The 23,323-nt window shown below is 43.2% G+C and overlaps 1 protein-coding gene and 1 long non-coding RNA gene across 2 annotated transcripts in view; one reads left to right on the top strand and one right to left on the bottom strand.

Annotated features, from left to right (window-relative positions):
- Positions 1-23,323, bottom strand: part of LOC147014681 (transforming growth factor-beta-induced protein ig-h3-like) — a 90,875-nt gene that overhangs the window by 9,842 nt on the left and 57,710 nt on the right. Inside the window, exons 7-9 of the mRNA XM_085850669.1 lie at positions 23,178-23,319; positions 19,930-20,142; positions 5,762-5,899 (exon numbers count right to left, since the gene is read on the bottom strand). Coding sequence (XP_085706795.1) covers positions 5,762-5,899; positions 19,930-20,142; positions 23,178-23,319 — 493 coding nt within the window. The remainder of the gene's footprint in view (positions 1-5,761; positions 5,900-19,929; positions 20,143-23,177; positions 23,320-23,323) is intronic.
- Positions 1-23,323, top strand: part of LOC147014682 (uncharacterized) — a 49,069-nt gene that overhangs the window by 17,980 nt on the left and 7,766 nt on the right. The window contains exon 2 of the long non-coding RNA XR_015050413.1: positions 2,962-3,084. This is a non-coding gene — a long non-coding RNA (uncharacterized LOC147014682). The remainder of the gene's footprint in view (positions 1-2,961; positions 3,085-23,323) is intronic.

The following is a 23,323-nucleotide window of genomic DNA, read 5'->3' as shown; positions in this document are numbered from 1 at the left end:
GAGAGAGAGACAGAGAGAGAGAGAGAGAGAGAGAGAGAGAGAGAGAGAGAGAGAGAGAGAGAGAGAGAGAGAGAGAGAGAGAGAGAGAGAGAGAGAGAGAGAGAGAGAGAGAGAGAGAGAGAGAGAGAGAGAGAGAGAGAGAGAGAGAGAGAGAGAGAGAGAGAGAGAGAGAGAGAGAGACAGAGAGAGAGAGAGAGAGAGAGAGAGAGAGAGAGAGAGAGAGAGGTGAAGGTGCCATTATTAGGTGGACAGTATGCCATGCAGATAGACATTAGGTAGTTGTGGAGTCGAATGCATAGCCAGAGGTATACCCTTGGACTCGAAGGAGTTCACACTTCCCTCTGAGCTATCTAGCCTCGGTTTGAATCTCAGCACATCTCTGAACTGTCACCCCAGTGTTTCTCATGTTAATGATCCCATAATGCATCATACCGATAGAGTTGGCGAGTAATCCCCGGCACCCCAAACTAATTGCAAATTCCTGTACCCTCATCCAAGTATCTTGTTTCGGAGTGGCGACCCATCCAGGATTGCAACCTTAGTCAAGAAACTGCTCCCGCAGAACCGACGCTCTGTATAGACTATGGAGCATGGTACACGATGATGATGAATGATAGGAGAGGTAAACAAAGACAATGGACAGTGAGGAATGGACTCATGTCCTTATCATCACGCTCCCAACCCCTTTGGAGCTATTGCTATTCCTTATGCATATTGCTTCCACTGTCCCTTGATAAAGGCAACATCATTCCTGAAACATTGAATCTCAGCACTTTCATCTCATGACAAAATTATCATTGTTTTCTCTTTAAAATATGACTGATCCCAATTGTATGTCGGTGTTCAGCCATTGTAACCTCAAGTAACAAACACAACACACATGTAACTGTTAACAATCTCAACATTAGACATGTACGACGTGCATTCTTTCATCAAGTCAATGTTTACGATTTTCATCGTCAATGTTTACGATCATTTGACAGTTTTGACAATTAAATGACCCCAAAATATTTGTCTGCCAGAGGGGATATCCATCTGGGTGAGCTTTTCTCAGCGGGGGTTTCGGGATGTGTTGGATGGTGAAAAGCTCATGGTGTTATTGGCCTCATGATGGTTACCTTTTGCTGCAGGCCAGCAGCAGCACTGGCTGACCCCACATCCCAACATACACTTTATGGTGGCTTTTGGCCTCAAAAAACAAAAAAAACAACTGACTTCAAGGCCAATGTGTGGTAGCTTAAAACCTTGCAGATTCTGAAATGCCTACAATCAAAATTTAGGGCCTCGATGTGCTCCGCTTCCGCTGTGAAAGAGGAACAACTAAACGCACAAACACTTGAAAACATTTATAAGAGGCGTGATTATACCATGAATACGAATTGTTTTGAAATTCACAATTGTGTAAATCATGAAGGGGGGTTTTGCACCACATGTGCCCAGTGAATAAGGAATTATCGATGGAGGGGTGAATCTTGCAAATCGTTTTTGTCGGGTTCACTTGGCTGCGCCTGGACGTGTTCGAGGGTAGAGGAGTAGCAGCCGAAACCCGAATCCCATCCGGGTTCCTCCTGTTGACTCCAGTGCTGTATTTGGTCAGTTATTTGATTACTGTCATCAGGTTTAGGATTATCTTTTCCGCAGGTCAGGATTCGGGGTTATTGATGAGTCCATTGGTTGGATTTAATGTGATCCGAAATGGGCAGATCATTTTACTATGTTATCAGTTTTAAGCACCATATTATAATTGTTGATTTTTAAGCAGGTATTCAATCAAAAGGGATGCATTTTAAAGCTTGCAGGTTGGTTGCAGCTCAATAAACCTTAAAATACCATTTTTAAAAGAAATGCACGATTGAATCATGGGATTGTGCAGCCAATTGTTGCATTCTGTGCATTCTGGTCTGCACATCGAACTTTTGGTGCAGTGGCACCGCATCGTCCAGCTCGTAGACCCCCAAAAAACAGCGATACAATTTCAACTTGAAAATTTGTTAATCGTTATATAATTCCATAAATATAATTGATCCATGCAAAGAAACAATAATCTTGTCAGGACAGCAAACACCTCCCAGGGCACTTCTCTTGTGTATAATATTATCATGAAACGGGACAGCAGCTTAACAGCTCCAAAAGGATGACGTGCTTCACCTGCAGGACACCTCACCACAACGGAATGTTCAAGTAAATAAGTATCGACTTCCTCCCACCCCCCCCCCCCCCGATTATAAAAATGTGCAGTTTACAGGGTAAGGTTTAAATAAGTGAGGCTTGAGGCTCATACCCCTTTACCAGAAATTATGAATCATGGGATTGTGCAGCCAATTGTTGCATTCTGTACATTCTGGTCGACACATCGAACGTTTGGTCCAGCGGCACCACATCGTTCAACCTGTAGACTCCCAAAACAGCAATGCCATTTCAAGTTGAAAAACGAAAACAGTCTGTGAAACTTTGGCCCACAATGAGTTTGCAGTCATTTACGGTGCTTTGGCCTCTTTATGACGTGTAGAATCTGCAGACCATTTCTGGGTGATAATTAGAGAGGCACATGTTGCATTGCTCCAAATGCAAAACAGATTTTAAATGTGGATTGAATAGCAAAATGGCCTTCAAATTGTAACTGCTGCTGCCTCATAAAAATCAAAAGGTCGTAAAGCTTCAGCACGGCAGAATTAAATTGTACTGGATAACTACAAAGCACATTCCAACATTGTTTCCACAAATGCCTTCTGGGAGTGCAAGCCTTCCATTTTGGATTTGCCAGTGAGGCCTTGTGCTCAGGGCAAAGCTAGTCCGGTTTGAGGGGTTCCAGATGGCTCTGAGTTTCTGCCAATGCCGTGACTAAGCCTGGTTAAGAATTGTCGAAAAAGTGACATTTTAATTGCTGAGCTATTGATTAACTTTATTAGAACAATCTTCATTAATTTTTGAGCTCAATGCATCTCCCTCAACCCACCACAGAAATTACAACCAGGAAGTCAGAAACGCATCCATCGATTGATACCCTCCCTCAAGCAGCGGACGGACGATTCTGCCAACAAAGGCTTCTCAAGTTATGTGGACTGACTGATGTTGTGGTTCGCAGTGAGTGTCGCAGCTGACGTTGCATTGGCCAGTTCTGTGTTTTTTCTCAAACTGCAACTGAACCGGTTTGCACATGTAATGTTGATGCACATTTTACCGTACCATTCATCATTTACCCTGACTTACCTGACACAACATCTACTGTATGTCGAATAGAGGATATTTGCAAGCGCCATGTTGAATGTTGTGAGTGTTCGTGGTCCATCCGGCCTGTCGTCTCACGATAATTGGTAATTCGTAATATTAGCTTCTAATTCTCAGTCTCCTTGAATGATATTTTGAATGCTCAACTTCGAGAGAACTATCAGCACCATGTACTTTGAGACGTGCGCATTAGTTCACACGTATCACCCATTCGATCCGTTGTGAAGGTATGTGTGGTCACGGATTAGGCCAAAAGGTCTATTCATACAAATGCAGATACCAATAATTGGATCTGCTACCTGTACATGATTGCACATGGGACAGCTGGCTTTAACACTTCACTTCGCAAACGTCCTGTGTCGCCAAACGTCTCTATATGATTGCATCTAGCAGAAACCGAAAGGAGCCAAGAAGACGAATTATGAATCATGATATGTTCTGCATGTGTTACTAAAAAAATATTGTTCTTGCCAAGCCCAGTAACCCTCGGATGTGCTATTTGGTTTAAGTCTTATTCTTAAAACTGGGATCTAGAAAACTAATCCCCCCCCCACCTCACCATCAAAACCATATTTCTAAAATAAATTGTTCCCCTGAGGAAAGAACAAAGGACAGCACATAATATGCTCACTTATACTGAAAGGACAGTCGTAACAGTGTCAGACTGACTTCTCTAATTTGAGTGTCAACTTCATTCAAGGACGACTCAGTTTGCATAGTTTCCAGCTTGCGTCCTGGCTTTTTGCTGAACGCCCATTTAAAGTGGGCGTTACGGTGATATTTATATATGGGGTACAAGTATATTGGACATTTGGGGCTTGCCATGGCAAAGTGGATTACTTTTACTGATTCAATGCCTTTCACAGAAACTCATAAGCTGCTGTGTCTGGGATTAACAAGCAGGTGGAAAAGGGTATTTAAATCTTCCATTTCATTGGCAGGGGGGCTTGGAAATGAAAAGCCAACCGTGACATGCTATTCATTTATGCACGAGGCCAAAAGAGATCCATAATCAAACTTACACGCGGCCATAAAGTAAAATAATGGATTTGATGGAGTGGCAGGATTTCAGAACTATTGTTTAGAAAAAGTATTTAATATGTTTACAAGCAAGTTCTTGCAGACAGAACAACTGGCTTAACAACACGTCTGAGAACATTACGCTCCATGATGCAGTGCCCCCTGCTGACAAAGCACCGGATAGTAGACATAACCAATTTTGCTGGGAATTGAACATCTTCAATTTGACTAGTACACCACCTCCCTGCAGGAGTGGCAGCAAGGGTCATGTTATTATCATTTCTGCGGTATATAGATTGCAGTAGATCTCGGCTCGTGCCCGTTAGTCTGTGGGGGATGTGATAAGCATATAATGCCTCAACAACTTCAGGTTTCCTCTTTTTCAGTTTACTGTTAAAGGGGAACCCAAACACTCAAGCCACCTCGATGCTAATCTATCCCTTGATACCCTACAAAAGAGATATGATGTCTTTTTCTGATTTCCGATTTATAAAGGAGATAATTTTGCGATTAAAAGTCAAAACCTTCTTCTTCATGCCTTGCCGTGATGTTACACCTGGAAGTCGACCGCCAGATCCGTACTGTGTATGGGTTACATCGCGGTACGATATAACTCAAACGGTGAATAATTTAGATTTTTCCACAAATATGCTGAGTTGGTACGTCCTTGGTGGTTGCAGTGATACAAAATGAGACGGTTTCATGCTACACCAATGGACAAAAGATCCGACGGTTGCCAGAAATTGGACGAGGTTTGTCTGAAGTACCTGAGTGTGGATCGGGCCTACAAAATGTTCGGTTGTGTGCTCGGAACAACACAACAACAACGGTTGTGTGCTCGGTTGTGTGTTGTGTGCTCGGTTGTGTGCTTGTGTACACACGTGTATATATATATATATATATATATATATATATATATATATATATATATATATATATATATATATATATATATATATATATATATATATATATATATATATATATACACACACACATATACACACACACGTGCACACACACACACACACACACACACACACACACACACACACACACACACACACACACACACACATATACACACATACACACACAAAATATACACATATACATACACACATATATGCATGCCTGGTGTTGGCTTAATGGTGAGGGTGATAGGCTTGGGATCTGAGGATCCTGAGTTCAAATCCCACTTGCTGTTGAATTAATACCAGGTGGGGTTGACTCCACCTGTCATCTTTCTAAGGTCGGCAAAATGAGTGCCAGCTTGATGGTATCCTCTGTCAGAGTGGCGACCCGTCCAGGATTGTGCCCAATAGCCTAGGACTGCTTTGGCAGCACCAATGCTCTGCACAGAGTACGTACATTCACAATATCTCCTCCTACTGTGGCCCAATCTTTGTTTGATTCATGATATGCTATCCATTAAAATAAACCATTGTGCATTGTGCACTTGTATAAATTGGTTCATAAATGACAAAAGGACCAGCACAAACTCTACTTGTACCTTCAAAGGCCTCGTTGACCGGTGCAAGTAAAGTGTATGATGTTTTTGGCTTGAAGGATGCTTGTAAATTCATCTTCTTGAACATGGATGTAAACGTCTTGAGGTGGGGTGTCTCTGCCAGCTCGAGGACAGTTTTAGCTGTTGGGAGATATGATGTCAGAAGATATCACAGGACAAGGTTTTTAAATCACCTCAAGAACATGTGGTGATATATCAGTATTTTATTTTTGTTGTTATTGTTGGAGGAAGCTTTGTTCTTTAATCTTTTGCAAAAAAAACTAGCATCCTCTTGTATTTCTCTCACATTGCAAACAACAAAATTGATAATCCACCATTTTTTAATTGCTTGATTGGATAATCAATTAAAATGCTAGAAACTTTCATGTTACATGGAGGGTGGTGGGGTGGGGGGCGGTTGCCATAGTTTGATTGTGGTAAGAATAGAATGGACCATTACATACATTAGACCACAAAGTGTCTGCATACATTAGATTTCTCTTGTAACAGTGAAAATGTCAGAGTAAGTCATCTTATAAAATGTGCAATGAGGAGGCAGTGAGTGTTACCTTTATGACAGTATAGAGTAAGCTTGTTGTGCAAAACCTTCTGTTTTTGAGCGAGGCCGGTTAAGGACTTGGGCATTTTAAAAAAGGGACACAAAGATAGTGAGTGCTTCCTGCACTTAAAGGCAACATTACAGACTGTTTTGCCAGTGCACCACAAGCCATGGTGGCCAGGTCAGCTTCAAAGCCTTGGAGAGTGGATGCAAGACTTTTTATTGGGGCAGGACGGTCTTGAAGATGGCACGCCCACAGCTACGGGAGGCCAATGATAGGGACCTGCCCTGCCATGCATGAAGGCGGTCCCAAACGTTTACAAGGGCCATAGCCGTTCTGAGCATGGCAGTTGGAGTTGGGTCCGGACCTTCCAAGAGGCAGCATCCCTCTCTTCATTGCCATACCTCTCCTCATCACTATCCTCCAGCCCTGTGTCACACCTCGCCCTGGACCACACCAGCCCTGTACCTCATCAGCCCTGTGCAACACCAGCCTGCATGGGCCATACCAGACCAAAAACCAGCTCATGCCTTCCCCAAGCCCTTACTCATCCATCTTTGTTGAGCGAGTCCCAGTATTTGGCATCATAGTAGGTTAATTATTTTCACTGTACATAAGTGTGTGTGTGTGCCTCCTTACTCATTTGTCCTTTGAGTGCCTGGTCTCAAAGGCACAAGTAACCGGGTCCTGTTTATTTATTACTCGCAGGGGTACCTGGCGTTACGCAGGTCCCTTCTCCCACCCCCCTTCCCTCCCTCCTCCCACCCCACACCACCCATTCCCCTGCTTCTTCCCACCCCACCCCTTCCCCTCTCCTCCCTCCATCCTTCCCCTGCCTCCTCTACAAAGGATTTTTCAGAGTTTTTAACCATGTTTTGGAAAAATAAATAATTAAAATAAAACCTGCTTTCGATTCCTACCAATCTCAAACTTGCCTCATCGTCTCTAACTTTCCATGTGTTGTGTTGAAGTCTGTTCCCTGAGTAACGAATTAATCGATTCATCGATATCGCCGAAATGAGTCATGGAAGAGATATTTATCCTTGTCACCATGTAATTATTCTGGGGTTTGTTCAGTTACCAAGTTTCTTGTAGAGCACTCACCAAGTGGCTTAAGCACACAAGCAAGCACTCCATTCAAAACCATTGATAAGGAACGGCTGACTTCGCAATCACTAGCTAGCTGCTTGGTAACTGAACACTCCCCGAGACATACAGGGTGTTTCAAAAAGGTTGATACAACTTTGACTTCCTGCCATTTTTTTGTTTTTTGACCTGTACTATTTTTCCTTTTCAGGATTTGGTGGTGTTGTCATGGTATTTGTTCCCTGGGATCTCGATCTCTGTGGCTCAACTATGCCATTGACAGTGAAGCAGAAGACAAAAGTGGTGGTGGCTCTGTGGTATGAGACAAAATCATATGGAGACACCTGCCAGAAAATGTTGTTGTGGTTGTTCATGTCACCGTTCAAGTGGAAATGGGTTTCATCACTGAAGCAGATCAGGCTGATCCAGTTTGGGTTCCGCTCCATCCCGTCACTGAGCCAATTGCACATATCAAGTCTCCTTCTCATGTCATCTTGACTCCGTTTATGCCTAATCGAGATGATGTGTGGGAAAAGCTTCAGTTCCTCAGTGAGGATACGCCAGACTGAAGTTGGTTTGATGCCTAGCTCCCGGGAGAGCTGGCGGTGGGACTTCTTGGGATTGTCCACTGCAGAATCCTGCACGGCGTCGATGCTGGCTCGGCTCTTGGTTACTGATGCTGGTCTGTCACTGTTGCCCTTGCTCTGGTTGTGTACTTATGCTCAAAATGTTTGACAATACATTGAATGGCACAATTTGTGGGTCCATCACGTGTTCTGATGTCGTATTCCTGGCAGAACCTCCAGCGGGTGTCTACATATGATTTTGTCTCATACCACAGAGCCGCCACCACTTTTGTCTTCTGCTTCACTGTCCATGGCATAGTTGAGCCACAGAGATCGAGATCCCAGGGAACAAATACCATGACAACACCACCAAATCTTGAAAAGGAAAACAGTATAGGTCAAAAAACAAAAAAATGGCAGGAAGTCAAAGTTGAATCAATCTTTTTGAAACACCCTGTACAGTACTGCATGTTGACAGCATACAGTACATACAAAACACTGAAAAATGGGGTTTTCGACGAAAGACTTCAAATGTTAATCATGACTATTTTTGTTGTAATGAAAACATACCTTGTAGAGTTTTCAATGAGTTGGTTTAGTTTTTTAAATGTACATAAACCCAGAGGTGATGATTGCACGAAAGTGGATGTGTACATTTCATATAACTTAAAGCATACGTGTATACAAGTTATTTAAAAGTGTACATGTACATCATAAATATCTCTCGAGAATTTCCCCAGCCTCACGAATATTAATTACTTACGCAGGCATTTCACGACCAAACCGATTCTCATCGCCTCGAATGTTTATTTACTTCACATAATATGTCAATTCCATGTCCATCAGATTGTTTATAAGCCTTGAAAAGTCTGGCAAAGACCAGAGGCTTATGAACCCTCATAGCTATGTGGAGCGAAAAAGATGGCAGCGATTTCTGGGTGGCTGGAGGGAAAGGCTTTGTTTGGCTAATTGTGACGCTGCGGGAGAGAGGGGAAGGTGTGGCTTGTTGAATGGGCGAAGCTTTTGACCGACAGACACAAACTCAGATATATATATATATATATATATATATATATATATATATGTATATATATATATATATATATATATATATATATATATATATATATATATACACATATATATATCTTCTTCTTTCGGCTGCTCCCGTTAGGGGTTGCCACAGCGGATCATCCGTGTGATCCGCATAGTGATTTGGCACATGTCTTACGCTGGATGCCCTTCCTGACACAACCCTGGTCGCTATATATATATATATATATATATATATATATATATATATATATATATATATATATATATATATATATATATATATATATATATATATATATATATATATATATATATATATTGCGTCTTATCTGCCTCTTATCTCCGTTTATTGAAATATGCCCACCATTTCAACTATAAGAGCCATTCTGAAACCTTTTGCTTACCGCACGTTGTGCTGCCACGTTCATCCTCAGATTGGAACGATGTTTGGGGTTTTGTAAATGGAGAGAACAGTTAAGTGAACGCAGTGTGAATTTGGTAAGCTCGGTGATCTTCAGGAGAAGCAAAAGCTCCTGGCACGACGGGTGACGTTTAGGCAGACCCATCGTGGTGACAATAGATTCATAATCCACCACCTTTAAGTTGCTTGATTGGATACTCAACTAAAATGAAAAGGTTGCTCAAGAACCTCAACTCTGGAATGGTGTGTTTTGATCACCTCTTTGACCAAACAGAATTATCAATTGTATTTATAACCATTGATGGTAAATATACTGAAACGCAAAAGAAACTTACCACTTGTTTGAAATGTAATAAAATTGTAACAGTTCAAAATAAAACAAACCAACAATTGCTAATTGAAACATTGGCATTTTGTAGATGACATGTCAAGTTTTTGACCAAGATACACCATCTCATAAGTTTGTTCTACAGTACAGAACAGCACAGGATGCAATGTCAGTCCCTTTTCAATAGCGTGTGTGGTCACCATTGTTTTGGATACAGGCAGTGCATCGTCGGCGCATACTGCCTACCAGTCTTTGGATGGATTGCTGCTGGATTCTGTCCCACTCAGTCCTCAATGTCTGAAGCCATCTGACTTAGGACCATCTGCCTGTGCTGCCTTGCAGTGGTGACTCTTGGCCTCCCTGATCGAGGTCTGTCATCTGCAGAGTTGTGGAGGGTGTCTCTGTCCACCAGGGCCGATATTGTCTGGTGTGAACAGCCAAGGCGACGTGCCACCTCACGGTAGCTCAATCCGCCTTGCAGTATGCCAAAGGCACACTGCCGTTGATCCCTTGACCATCGTGGCATGTTGATTGAAATGCCCATTTTGCACTGGCCTTTTTAAAGCCAATATCAAGACATCACGTGCAGCTCATTAAAATCATCCTCTACCCCTTGGCTAATCACTGACAGTCAAAATGGCTGTTCAACAGCTGTGCTATGAAGTAACCATTGAAGGTTCAAGTGACCATCCATGACCGTTTTGTCTGACAGTGAGGACACGGTTGTTCACAAATAAGTTCACACATTTACTACACGCAGTGTTATTGTTGATATTTGATGGTTTAAAAGGTGGTAAGTTTCTTTTGCGTTTCAGTATATATGAAATTACAGTACTCTGCTTGCACAAAAGCATCTCATAATGATAAAATAATTTCAATATGTACAACTCTATTGAGATAATAAAGTACTGCAGCTGCATTGACGTAGGAGGAGGAGGAAGTTCATCAAAACAGAGCAAAAGGCAACAGAGTAGGCTCTGATTCTGGGAAGATGATCACAGTTAAGCCTGGTGTTGGCTTAGTGGTTAGGGTGGCGGCTTGGGATCTTAAGGTCCTGAGTTCAAGTCCCGTTGGCCGCTGAATTAATATACACCAGGAGGTTGACTCAGCCTGTCATCCTTCCGAGGTCGGCAAAATGAGTACCAGTGTACTGGTAAGGAGGACACTGCATCAGCAGCATAGCCGCGTCCCAACCAATGATGCAACCAGCAGCCACAGGCCGCACTCGATAGAGAGATCACAGTTTAACAGCCACATCTGCTTGAAATTGTGTGAGAATTAAATGGGATGCAAATGAAAACTGGTATCGGGGGGGGAAGGGTGAAAACGTTCAAGTGATTATGAGAAAAATCCTGGACTTGACATGAAATCAGCGAAGATAAACCCCACGTTAAAGGAATGTTTCTTTTATATTTTGAATCCTTAATTTTCTTACAATTAAATTACTAGACTTGGTGATATAATGGTTGGAGCATCTGCTCTGATTCTCGGAAGTCCGCAGTTATATTCTGAGCCCGTCTGAGTCATACCAAAGACTTTAACAAATAACCCCGTCGGGGACTGACGGTTATTTCCCCACAATAGGCGGGGTGAAAATGAGGATTATGGGAAGGGGGCATGCCCCCCCCACTTCCTGAAGTCGTACGGTCATGGGGAGCACAACTTAAGTTAACGGCATGGTCCTTATGTTTCATGAAGAGTTTGGTCTGGATCTGACTGTCGGTTTCTGAGAAGATTTTAAAACATATTACCTGAATTTGAGGTGAAACCCACTTTTTAGCCTCTTATTGGGGTGGATCCAGATAGGGAGCACAACCTGATGAGACCTTATGTTCTGATGCATCGTACCAAATTTGGTCCATATCACTCAGGCAGTTTGTGAGGAAAGTATGTTTTAGTGAATATGAAATCTGCATTAAAAAGGTGCAAAAACTGATCCCTGCAACTACAGACCAATCAGCCTTCTCCCAATCATCAGCAAGGTCATGGAATCCATTATCGCTTCTGACATTAAATCCTTCCTCTTCTCCAATGGCTTGATTTCTGACCATACATTTGGATTCAGGCCAGGTCACGTTACCCTGGACATGCTGCTTCTGCTCTCCCAACAATGGATGGAGGTCCTCGATGCCAAACATGAGATCAGAGCCATATCCCGAGACATATCTTGAGCTTTTGACACGGTCTGGCACCCTGCCTTGCTCACCAAACTCTCTTCCTATGGTATCCAAAGGCCATCTCCACTCATGGCTCACAGACTTCCTCTCCTGTCGCAGCCAGCGTATGGCCCTAAATGGAGTTCTTTCATCCCCTCTTCCTGTCCAAGCTGGAGCTCCTCAAGGCAGCGTTCTGGGCCGTGTTATTTTTCTGGTTTTCATCAATGATGTCTCTGACTCTGAAAAATCCTCTTTCTCCTTTTGCTGATGACTCCAACATCTGCCGCACCATCTCTCATCCCTCTGATCAGCAGGCAGAAGTCTCTTTCCTCCCTGCAGACCTGGATAAAATGACAAGTTGGTCAAATACTTGGAACATGTCTTTCAATTCTGACAAATCTCACACCCTCACCATGTCTCTCTGAAAGGACCATCTGGAACCCCCTTCCCCCTCATCTACTTACACAACAATCCCTTGAAGAAATCCTTTCATCCAAACTTTTGGGAAAGCCACATCTCCTTCTCACTATCTGCCACAATCATTCCTGGGAAAGCCACATCTCTAAGCTCGCCTCCAAGCCCGCCGCCTCCTGGGCATCCTACGTCATGCAAAGTCCTTCCTTGGCACACTTGAGCTTCTAATCACTTATAAAGCTTTCATCCGCAGTCTGATGGAGTACTGCTCCCCCCTCTGGGGTGGTGCTCCTGCCTCACACCAGGTTCGACTTCACGATGTGGAAACCAAGGCTTTTAGGATCATTGGTATCTCTATCTCCCACGATGAAGCTGAGTCTTTGGGTCTCTCACTCTCACCGGAGGCAGGTCAGTGGTCTTTCTGTCTTCGACGGTCTCCTCTCTGGCCTTGCCCCCCTCTCCTGCTCTGGATGTGATCTGTCCCCCCTATATTTCCTCAGGGTGCTCAAGATCCACCAGCAGCCCCTTTCTGGTAAAACGACCAAAATCAAGAATCACTGCTCACCTTCACTCTTTCATTCCTCTTTTTTCCCACCTCTGGAACAAACTCCCACACTCTCTTTAATCCAACTCCTCCCTCCAGGTTATTAAAACAGCTGTTCACCACCATCTCACATCTTCCACCATCAAAAATCTTGATCTTTACTACCTCTGTTAACCCACCCCAAGCCCACCTCCTTCAAATTCCCTGTTTTCCTTCCTGAAAGTCCCTGAAGTACTATCTTCTTTACCTCTTGTACCCCACCCCATCGCTCTCCCTTCCACAGACCTCCCTCCTATTGTCTCTGTTGCTCACTATTTTGTGCTTCCCTCTCCCACCCCTTTTGTCTCCTGCCTTATTATAGCTTTCTGTATATTAGCTCTCACACAAGCCTCAACATGGTACACAAAAAACATATATGTAAATGAGCGATTAGAGGATGGACAGTGTAGTCCCCTTTCGAGGGGAGACACGGCCATGGGGAGCACAACCTAAAGTTAGGCCATGGTCACAATGCCGCATGGCCATTTTGGTCTGGATCTGGTTGTCGGTTTTTGAGAAGATTTTTGAATAAAATACGAATATTTGGGGCAACCCCCTCCCCCTTTTACTCTCTTGATTTGGGGACGTATCTGTATGGGGAGCAGAACCCCATGAGATCTTGCTCTCCTGATGCATTGTACCAAATTTGGTCCATATTGGTCAGGTAGTTTGTGAGGAGAAGATGTTTTAGTGAAATGTTAACGGATGCATGTACGGACAGCCTGACACTCACTGGGACCCACTTTAAGAGCTTATTTTGAAGAAATAACCTCAATGTGACACATGCTGCTTTCTCACTTGATGCTCAGGATTTAAAGGGTTGATTACAGATAATAGAGCACACCATTTAGAGGATAGACCACTGGACAGGTATGCATACTCGACTTTGAGCTGTCTCGCCTGGGTTCGAATCCTGACCCAGGTATAAACTGTCATCCTGGTGTCACATGCAGGGTGAGGAAACGATGCGTGTGCGCGATCCACCGGATGGACATTAAATTAGAGGACCTATCTGCAAGGACTGGTTGTTGGTCTGCCTTAAAGATCCCACGGTGTCTTTTATGAAGAGTAGGTGAGTTACCACTGGCATCCTAAACATGTTACTAATTCTTCTACAAGTTACCTTCAGTTGAACATCAGGCCTGACCAGCCCATACGTGAAAGACGTGGGCCAAAAACGTTCCTGAGCTGATCTCACAAGAACATGAGAATAAATAAGACCATTAAATTTGGAGTATTAGTTTTGTAGTAGAATTTGGAGACAAAAGGCATAATTATACGGATTCTTTGCCATTTACTCACATTTGCTATTCAAATGATTTTCAAAACGAGATGCGCATACTAGTCCTAGACATGCCAACCTGTTTGTATATCTTTTGATATTCAATTGTCCACAACAATAAACTAGAACGGCACTTGGTAGAGCAAATACTTCCACCAGGCTGAACGGTTTACGTTTTGTATCCCACTGATAGACCGGATCTGCATCAGACCAGAATCAAAATCAAATCAGTTTGTTCTTGTTACATACCCAACTTCCCTTCCCTTCGTGTGCAGCCTTACAGCCTTTTTGGCTGTTGGTTGCATCATTGGTTCAGGGCGCAGCTACGTCACTGATGCGGTGACCCTATTACGAGTACACTGGTGCTCAATTTGCCGACCTTGGAAGAATGACAGGTTGAGTCAACCCCCTGATGTTAGTTCAGTAGCGAACAGGGCTCAAACTCAGGACCCTAGGACCCCAAGCCATCACCCTAACCGCTAAGCCAACGCCAGGATCCCAAGTCACCACCCTAACCGATAAGCCAACGCCAGGATCCCAAGTCACCACCCTAACCGGTAAGCCAATGCCAGGATCCCAAGTCACCACCCTAACCGCTAAGCCAACGCCAGGATCCCAAGTCACCACCCTAACCGATAAGCCAACACCAGGATCCCAAGTCACCACCCTAACCGGTAAGCCAATGCAAGGATCTCAAGTCACCACCCTAACCGGTAAGCCAACGCCAGGATCCCAAGTCACCACCCTAACCGGTAAGCCAACGCCAGGATCCCAAGTCACCACCCGAACCGGTAAGCCAACGCCAGGATCCCAAGTCACCACCCTAACTGCTAAGCCAACGCCAGGATCCCAAGCCACCACCCTAACTGCAAAGCCAACACCAGGATCCCAAGCCACCACCCTAACCGCTAAGCCAACGCCAGGATCCCAAGCCACCACCCTAACCGCTAAGTCAATGCCAGGATCCCAAGTCACCACCCTAACTGGTAAGCCAACGCCAGGATCCCAAGTCACCACCCTAACCGGTAAGCCAACGCCAGGATCCCAAGTCACCACCCTAACTGCTAAGCCAACGCCAGGATCCCAAGCCACCACCCTAACTGCAAAGCCAACGCCAGGATCCCAAGCCACCACCCTAATCGCAAAGCCAACGCCAGGATCCCAAGCCACCACCCTAACTGCTAAGCCAACGCCAGGATCCCAAGCCACCACCCTAACCGCTAAGCCAACGCCAGGAACCCAAGTCACCACCCTAACCGGTAAGCCAACACCAGGATCCCAAGTCACCACCCTAACCGGTAAGCCAACGCCAGGATACATACCCAACTCATCCACCAAGTTTTGTTATAACTTGTTCACAACTTTTTGAAATAACATGCTGTACGTCGTTTTTGGTCCTATCGCTCAATGGTGAAGAATCAGGGAAGAAATTTGAGTGTCCAGATCATCACCAAAATCTCATCAATTTGGCCTTGTCACACACCAACCAACACTTGTCCACCAAGTTTTGTCCGAATTCATCTGAAACGTTTTGACATATGAAGCTATACATTGTTTTTGGCCCTCTCTCTAAATGGTGATGAATTACTTTAAAAATTCGAGTATATATGAAGTAAATCAGATGAAAATTGATGATTTATGACCTTAACATTTTGACCTATGCTCTCAAAGCAATCGTGTTCGAGCTTGTGACTCCCTCTACCAGATGGTTATGTTTCCTGAAGATCAGAGTAAAAAGGTGACCTGTAGGCAATTGACATACACAGACAAGATAAACGAGTGAGTGAGTGAGTGAGTGAGTGAGTGAGTGAGTGAGTGAGTGAGTGAGAGAGAGAGAGAGAGAGAGAGAGAGAGAGAGAGAGAGAGAGAGAGAGAGAGAGAGAGAGAGAGAGAGAGAGAGAGAGAGAGAGAGAGAGATATATATATATATATATATATATATATATATATATATATATATATATATATATATATATATATATATATTGTTGTGGTTGACCAAATTCGCAAACCACCATTCAGGTCCCTTAGGTGAGATATCTCGGTAAGTATATGTGTAGTTCGGCCCAAACCCGTTGTCTTGAGGGAATAAATGTCATTCATGAGGGCTGCGACTCTTCAGGATAGCCGTTTTTCTTTTACTATCTTTATTTTGGACCAGCCGCCATTATTACCACCACCAACCACGTCTCAACAGCCATCACATAACCACCACCAACCACGTCTCAACAGCCATCACACAACAACCACCAACCACAACGCCGCTTCACCACAACCGCCACGATCTTTACCGTCACAACTCGCCACCATCGCATCCCCCACCATTCTCGCGCCACTTGTGGGCACCGATGCTGGACTCGTGTAGGGCGCGCACCGAGCAGCGTGTTCAAAAGCATCGCGGACTTTCCGAAGAAAAACGGATCAAAAACGACTCACGCCCACTTTTGTTCCGTCCAATCGGTGAGCGAGGGGCGATTTGGCCCCGCCTCCAGGGCGTTGGAGGGCGGTCGCTATATGCAAATTCATGGATCAAAAAGCATTCACGCCCACTTTTCCTCGGGCCAATGGGGAGCGAGGTGAAAGGTCGGAGGCAGAGGGTCAAAGATGAAAGAGCGAAGCCACGGGGCTTATAAAAACGACTGCGTTCGTCGGAGCAGTTGAGTTGGAAGCGGAGGAAGAGTTGAGTTGGAGGAGCAGTTCGCAGTAGGGAGTTCGCAGGAGGAAGAGTTCGCAGTTCGCAGTTGGAAGAAGCAGTTCGCAGTTGGCAGTTCGCAGTTGGGAGTTCGCAGAGTCGGAGTGAAGAGGACGGAGCTGTGGAGAGGCGGCGGCGGCGAAGGCGGACGAGGGGGTGCTCGCGTCGGATTCGGGGAACTGCGGAGGGAGAGGCCGGCGGCGCGACCGAGGTCGTGGTGGAGACGCGCGTCGCGGGACCCGAGATTTTGTGGAATCCTCCTTTCCCCGAGCATCAGCAACCCCCTCCTGTTTCCCCCCGCGCTGAGATAGTGCGACAAAAGGGGGCCCCCTTCCCACCCCCTACCAGACACTGTCCGCGAGGCCCGCGGAGTTGAGGCACCACCGCCACTTCACGTCTCATCATCAGACGGGTAGGCCCGACACGGTCTCGGCCCCAGGCCCGCCTACCCCCCTCATCCTGGAGGGTGGTTCTCTTTTCTTTTGCTTTGGGAATATGTGTTGTCGGCGCCGTCTGTGAAGTAAAATTGTATAAGTGTTGCCGAGTGCCCGGTAGTCGGATAGATCTGCATTGTTGCATTTGCTTTTTGTCTTCTTCTTTTACATGTGCTTTTGGTGGAATTGTATATGTGTGCTTTCCGTTCATCGCGAAATAAATGTGCTTATTGTTGGACTGTTTTCCCGCTTCGCTTCGTCATTTCTTTCATTGAATCCCCATCTTGCTTCACGTAAAGGGTTGGTCGTGGGCTAAGACGCCCGATAATTAATCGAACCGTCGAGGCCGACGAATAACACCGCTCGGTTATCCCGATAGTACGGAACGGGTCGCTTAAGTGGCCCGTGTCCGAAGTCGACCTGCGGCGAGGTGCGATCGCCCGGTCTACCCTCCGTGTGGGTACTTAGGTAGGTCGAATTTGGCGAGCAACCCTATCCCACGCGGGGGCCGATTGGCTCGATCGCGGTGAGACCGAAAGGTCCACCCGTGACTGGTTCCCGGCGTTAGTCCGAGAGGGTCACGACTGGATTGTCCGTCCAGTGGGCGACGTACCGCGATTCGAGTTACGTGGCCGTTCGCACGCCGGCGGGCGCGAATCCGCAACAATATATATATATATATATATATATATATATATATATATATATATATATATATATATATATATATATATATACATATATACATATATATACATATACATATATATATATATATATACATATACATATATATATATATATATATATATATATATATATATATATATATATATATATATATATATATATATATATACATATACATATATATATATATATATATATATATATATATATATATATATATATATATATATATATATATATATATATATATATATATATATATATATATATATATATATATATATATATATATATATATATATATATATATATATATATATATATATATATATATATATATACATATATATATATATATATATATATATATATATATATATATATATATATATATATATATATATATATATATACATATACATATATATATATATATATATATATATATATATACATATACATATATATATATATATATATATATATATACATATATATATATACATATATATATATATACATATATATATATATATATATATATACATATACATATATATACATATACATATATATATATATATATATATATATATATATATATATATATATATATATATATATATATATATATATATATATATATATATATATATATATATATATATATATATATATATATATATATATATATATATCAGAGATATCAGATGCACCTCCTGACTGTTATGGTGAGCATCGCCACGGATTATGTCTCCCACAGTAAAACCGCATAATCCGCACAGAACAACCATCCGTCTGCCACCCAGACACTTGTTCCTGCTAATGCAAACCAATGAATCAGAAGGCACATGATGTGACCAGCAGGAAAATCAAAACATGAAGAGTGTGATGAGCACTCCTCTGATCCCCATTGCACACAATCCACACAAAAGCATCCCTTCCAACACAGAGGCTTCAGCCGGGCGACTGTCAAAGAAACAAAGATTATATGGTCATCATCAGTTACACATCAAACGTAGCCATGGATCCGGATTTCAGGCTTATTTGCCCTCATCAGGATGGCATACCAATAAATATCTGACCAATGATGACCACATTTGTCGTTTATACATCAGACACACATCTGATTGTTATGGTGAGCATCGCCGCAGATCATGTCTCGCATTGTAAAACCACATAATCTGCAAAGAACAACAGTCTGCCTGCCACTCAGACAATCATTCCTGCTAATGTAAACGAAGAAACCAGAAGGCACGTGTGATCAGCAGAGAAATCAACATGTGTGGAATGTGACGAGTGCTCCTCCAATCTCCAATGGACATCTGTCCTGTGTCCTGTGCACACAAAAGTGTCACCTCCGACCAGGAGGCATTGGCCTGGCCACTCATGTCAAAAGACAGAGATTATATGGTCACCATATAATCAATGACCATATAACCAAAGGTGGCATCAAAATGTGAAAACTTTGGAGGGATGCGTTTACGTTTGCAGGCTACTGTATGTATATATAGTTTAAATACGAGTGTATTTCCACACATGCTCACATGATACTCGTTGAACACTCCACTCATGTAGATTAACAGCTCACAAAGTCTTCATCAGAAAATATCAGAAAGGTGAGGTCAATAAGTTGAAGAAAGTTGACAACATTATATAATACATGGATAATTAAATAAACGTCCCCACTGCAGGTTCATATGTGCAGCATTGAAATAGCAGAGTGGAATGTCTGAAGAAAATTCCATTGTGATGTCTGATTGCTCAACATTGAAACAAAAAGACAAGGAAGAACAAGACTGTAATTGAAAAGTGTGATTCTGCATTTTCTAATCTGTGTGTACATGCAGACTGAAGATTACTTTTAGTTGTTTTGACAAGGACTTCGCAAAAGCATTCTCACCAGAGTCTGGGATGATCACCCGGTTGATGGTGTGTAAGACACCATTGGTTGCCACAGTATCTGTTTGCTCCATGACTGGTTCACCATTTACAGTCACACTGTCACCTTCACAACCGAGTCGCATAGCTGAGCCCTCCACGGTCTCCAGGTTGTTGGTGCCAATGATGGCAGGAGAACACATCTCTGATGGGATCATGTGATGCTTGATGAGGGCTGTGGGATAAGAATTGGTGGTTCGGGGGGGGGGGGGATGAGAGGTGGAAAAGTGGTTATGACAAGATATAAGGAGCCAGCGCTCCAAGATAATTCTGCCTCTTTTGTCTACCCCAAGATTCTCTCGACATGCAACCTTCTTCAAGGTCATACAGCAATAGCATTTTGAATAATGACTGATGAACCTTCACCTTGTGACCTTTAGTTCTTGTAATTCGGATGCTATGACTCCTGGTGAATTTGAAAATGGAGCAATCAAATCCTGTATAGGCCTCCCCAAAGATTCCTTATTTATTCTGAAGAACTTTCTTATATAAAGGCCTTAGATTAATGGTGATGACCACCACAGGCGATCATCATAATCATCATCACCATTTTTAGTATGAGCTCAGCAGCTCATAGAGCATCATGGCTAGCCTTGGCCCAAGGCCAATGTACAGACAAGATTGGTCCAAGCCTTTTACACATGGGCCACCTAGTCCTAAATAGAACGAATTTCAGCAAAACAACCAGTGAAATGCAAACTGTTAGGTGAAATGTACAATCTTTCCATTTTACCTTTTTGGGAGATGCCATCGTGGTATGTCACTGGAATGCGAAGGGACTCCCTTATATAGGGAAGAACGGGGACTCTTGGAAGTGCTGGGAATTCTAATAAATTTTCCAAACAACAAACGTCCAAGGCACTTATTTGTTCATTACGACACTTTCCCATATTTAATTTTGGTGCAAAACAAAAATTCACCAGCTTTGGTGGTGTAATGGTTAGAGTGTCTACTCTGAGTCAGCAGGTCAGTGATTCAAACCCTGCCCAAGTCATACCAAAGTCTTTAAAAATGGTACGTGCTGCTTCCTTGCCTGATGCTCAGCATTAAAAAGGATAGAGAACGGACAAACAACTCTATGTTGGCAATAATAGCATGGGCTTTGATGGGCATAATGGCCTCCTCCTGCATCTAACTTCCTTGGAAGGGAACTCATATTATTACCCTCACCAGAGAAGAAGGTATTGCATTTGGATCAGTTTGTTTGTCTGTTTTTCTGCACAGAATGTGAGTAGGTCCTAAGGTCATTGGCTGTGTTTGTCTGAGGTCAATTCCGGTGCTATCTCGTGTGTGTGTGTGTGTGTGTGTGTGTGTGTGTGTGTGTGTGTGTGTGTGTGTGTGTGTGTGTGTGTGTGTGTACGTGTTGCGGCTCTTCCAAGAGCTTTATACCTTTGACCTGAGACCATTTAAGTAATTATTATGCTTAACTCAGGCAAAAGACCTTTTATTGCCTTTAGCTATCACAATAATGTGTGACAGAATTTGGAGTGGCCTGCTTGTAATCATTTTTAACAAGCCCCAATCTCATTACTTTCTTGGATAAATACCATGGAACACCCTTTCCCTTGTGACGTCACAGCTTATGGCACAGCTTGACAACTATTGTGGAATTAGGGGCTTTTGATGAGAAATTGCCCTTTGCTAACGGATAAAAGATAAAGTTAATAACTCAGAAATTGACTTTTATGCAATAAATTATACATTTAATCCAACTACTACTGCCTGCTACCACTAGTACTACTACGGCTACTACTTCGTGGCCCCAATCAATCTCACCTTGTGGGGCACAAGTTTTACCTCTCCACAACCCTCTATCTTGAGCATCTTCTCTCGACACCCGTCGCTCTCCATCAACTAATTATTTAATATCTGTGTTTATTTTAATACACATAATTGTACAAACTTCTACTGACATAATATAATACTATGGGTTCCTTTAAAAAGGAACTTTGACAGCTCGGAGGAGGCTATGAAACCGATCAAAGCCTGTGATTTTTTTTTTTTTACCAACCTCTGGTCCATGCTCTGTCATTTTTAAAAGCTGAGCATCAAGCAAGGAAGCAACACATACCCTTTTTTTTTAATATTTTGTATGACTCAGTCAGGGTTCAAACCACCATGTCCTCCCAGACGAGAGGAAACACTCTAACCAGCACAGCACTTCTTCTTCTTCTTCTTCTTCTTCTTGTGTATTGCAGCTTGGCTGCTGGGGTAGCTATCATTTCTTGGAAGCACGACTGTGTCGCTGATGCAGTGCCCCTCTACCAGTACACACTGGTACTCATTTCACCGACCTCGGAAGGATGACAGGCTGAGTCAACCGCCTGGTGCATTAATTCAGCGGCCACCAGGGCTTGAACTCAGGACGTTAGGATCCCAAGCCGCCACCCTAACCACCAAGCCAACAGCAGATTCTATTACACCACTGAGGCTAGTACTTGTCCATGCTTTTTAAAAATTATTTTGATCAATGCAAAGCTTATTCCTTCTTCTTCTTCTTTAATCACTCATGGATTTATTAGTCCCCTACTGGTTTCACCGCAGGGGACGAGAGGCTTGCTCTCTGTCTGTCCGTCTGTTTGTCTCACCTGTGTTTTTTCCGACCTTTTTTTCCCCCCATACTGTTTAACATTTTCAACTTAAACTTGAGACTTGGCTTCATTGTGATAAGTTACAGAACATGTTTGTGTTTCAGGGCATTTCATCAATTTTTCACAGAGTTATGCCCTTTTAAAAGTTAGAAAATACCACACATTACTATACGTAGTATACATGGGTCAGTGTTCAGCTGGCCTGACTCCACCACATTAAAATCATGCGCCACCATTGCATGAAGCAGCACAGATTGGCAGGCCTCAAGTCTCAGGGTTGGGTGTTTGTCCATGGCACAGAGCAATTGGATTGATCCCAGGTATATATCCAAGATGTATTATATGTGCACATAAGCCGTACGCATGTTTTTGCTTCATGTATGTAAAACGGGTTGTTTATAGTGCAAAATAGGCAAATCCTAGAAATGAATGAAACACGGTGGGTAAGAGTTTCTTCTTCTTCATTTTGGTTCTGGTATCGACTCAAGCATGCATTAAAGCAAACTCATTTTTATCTCCCGAACATTCATTGGGACCAGCAGGGGACATGTATTGCAAAGCAATTCTCCCTGTTGTTCAAATCGTTATTTCACAAATTGCCAAGCTATAATGACTTTACCTGTTAATGACACTGAATCTTCCGATATCCTGTCCAAGATAGCTTTGTCCATCTTGCCAAATGCAGAATTGGTCGGAGCCAGGAGTGTGTAGCCTTGCCTTTTGTTGAGAACATCTATCAGGCCTGCTTTTTCAATGAGGCTCTGC

This window comes from Eptatretus burgeri, chromosome 13 (genome assembly GCF_056783735.1).
Source record: "Eptatretus burgeri isolate ZD-2024b chromosome 13, Ebu_testis_v1, whole genome shotgun sequence".
NCBI lineage: Eukaryota > Metazoa > Chordata > Myxini > Myxiniformes > Myxinidae > Eptatretus > Eptatretus burgeri.
Note: the sequence above shows the minus strand (reverse complement) of the source record. Positions and strands in the feature narration are given on the sequence as shown.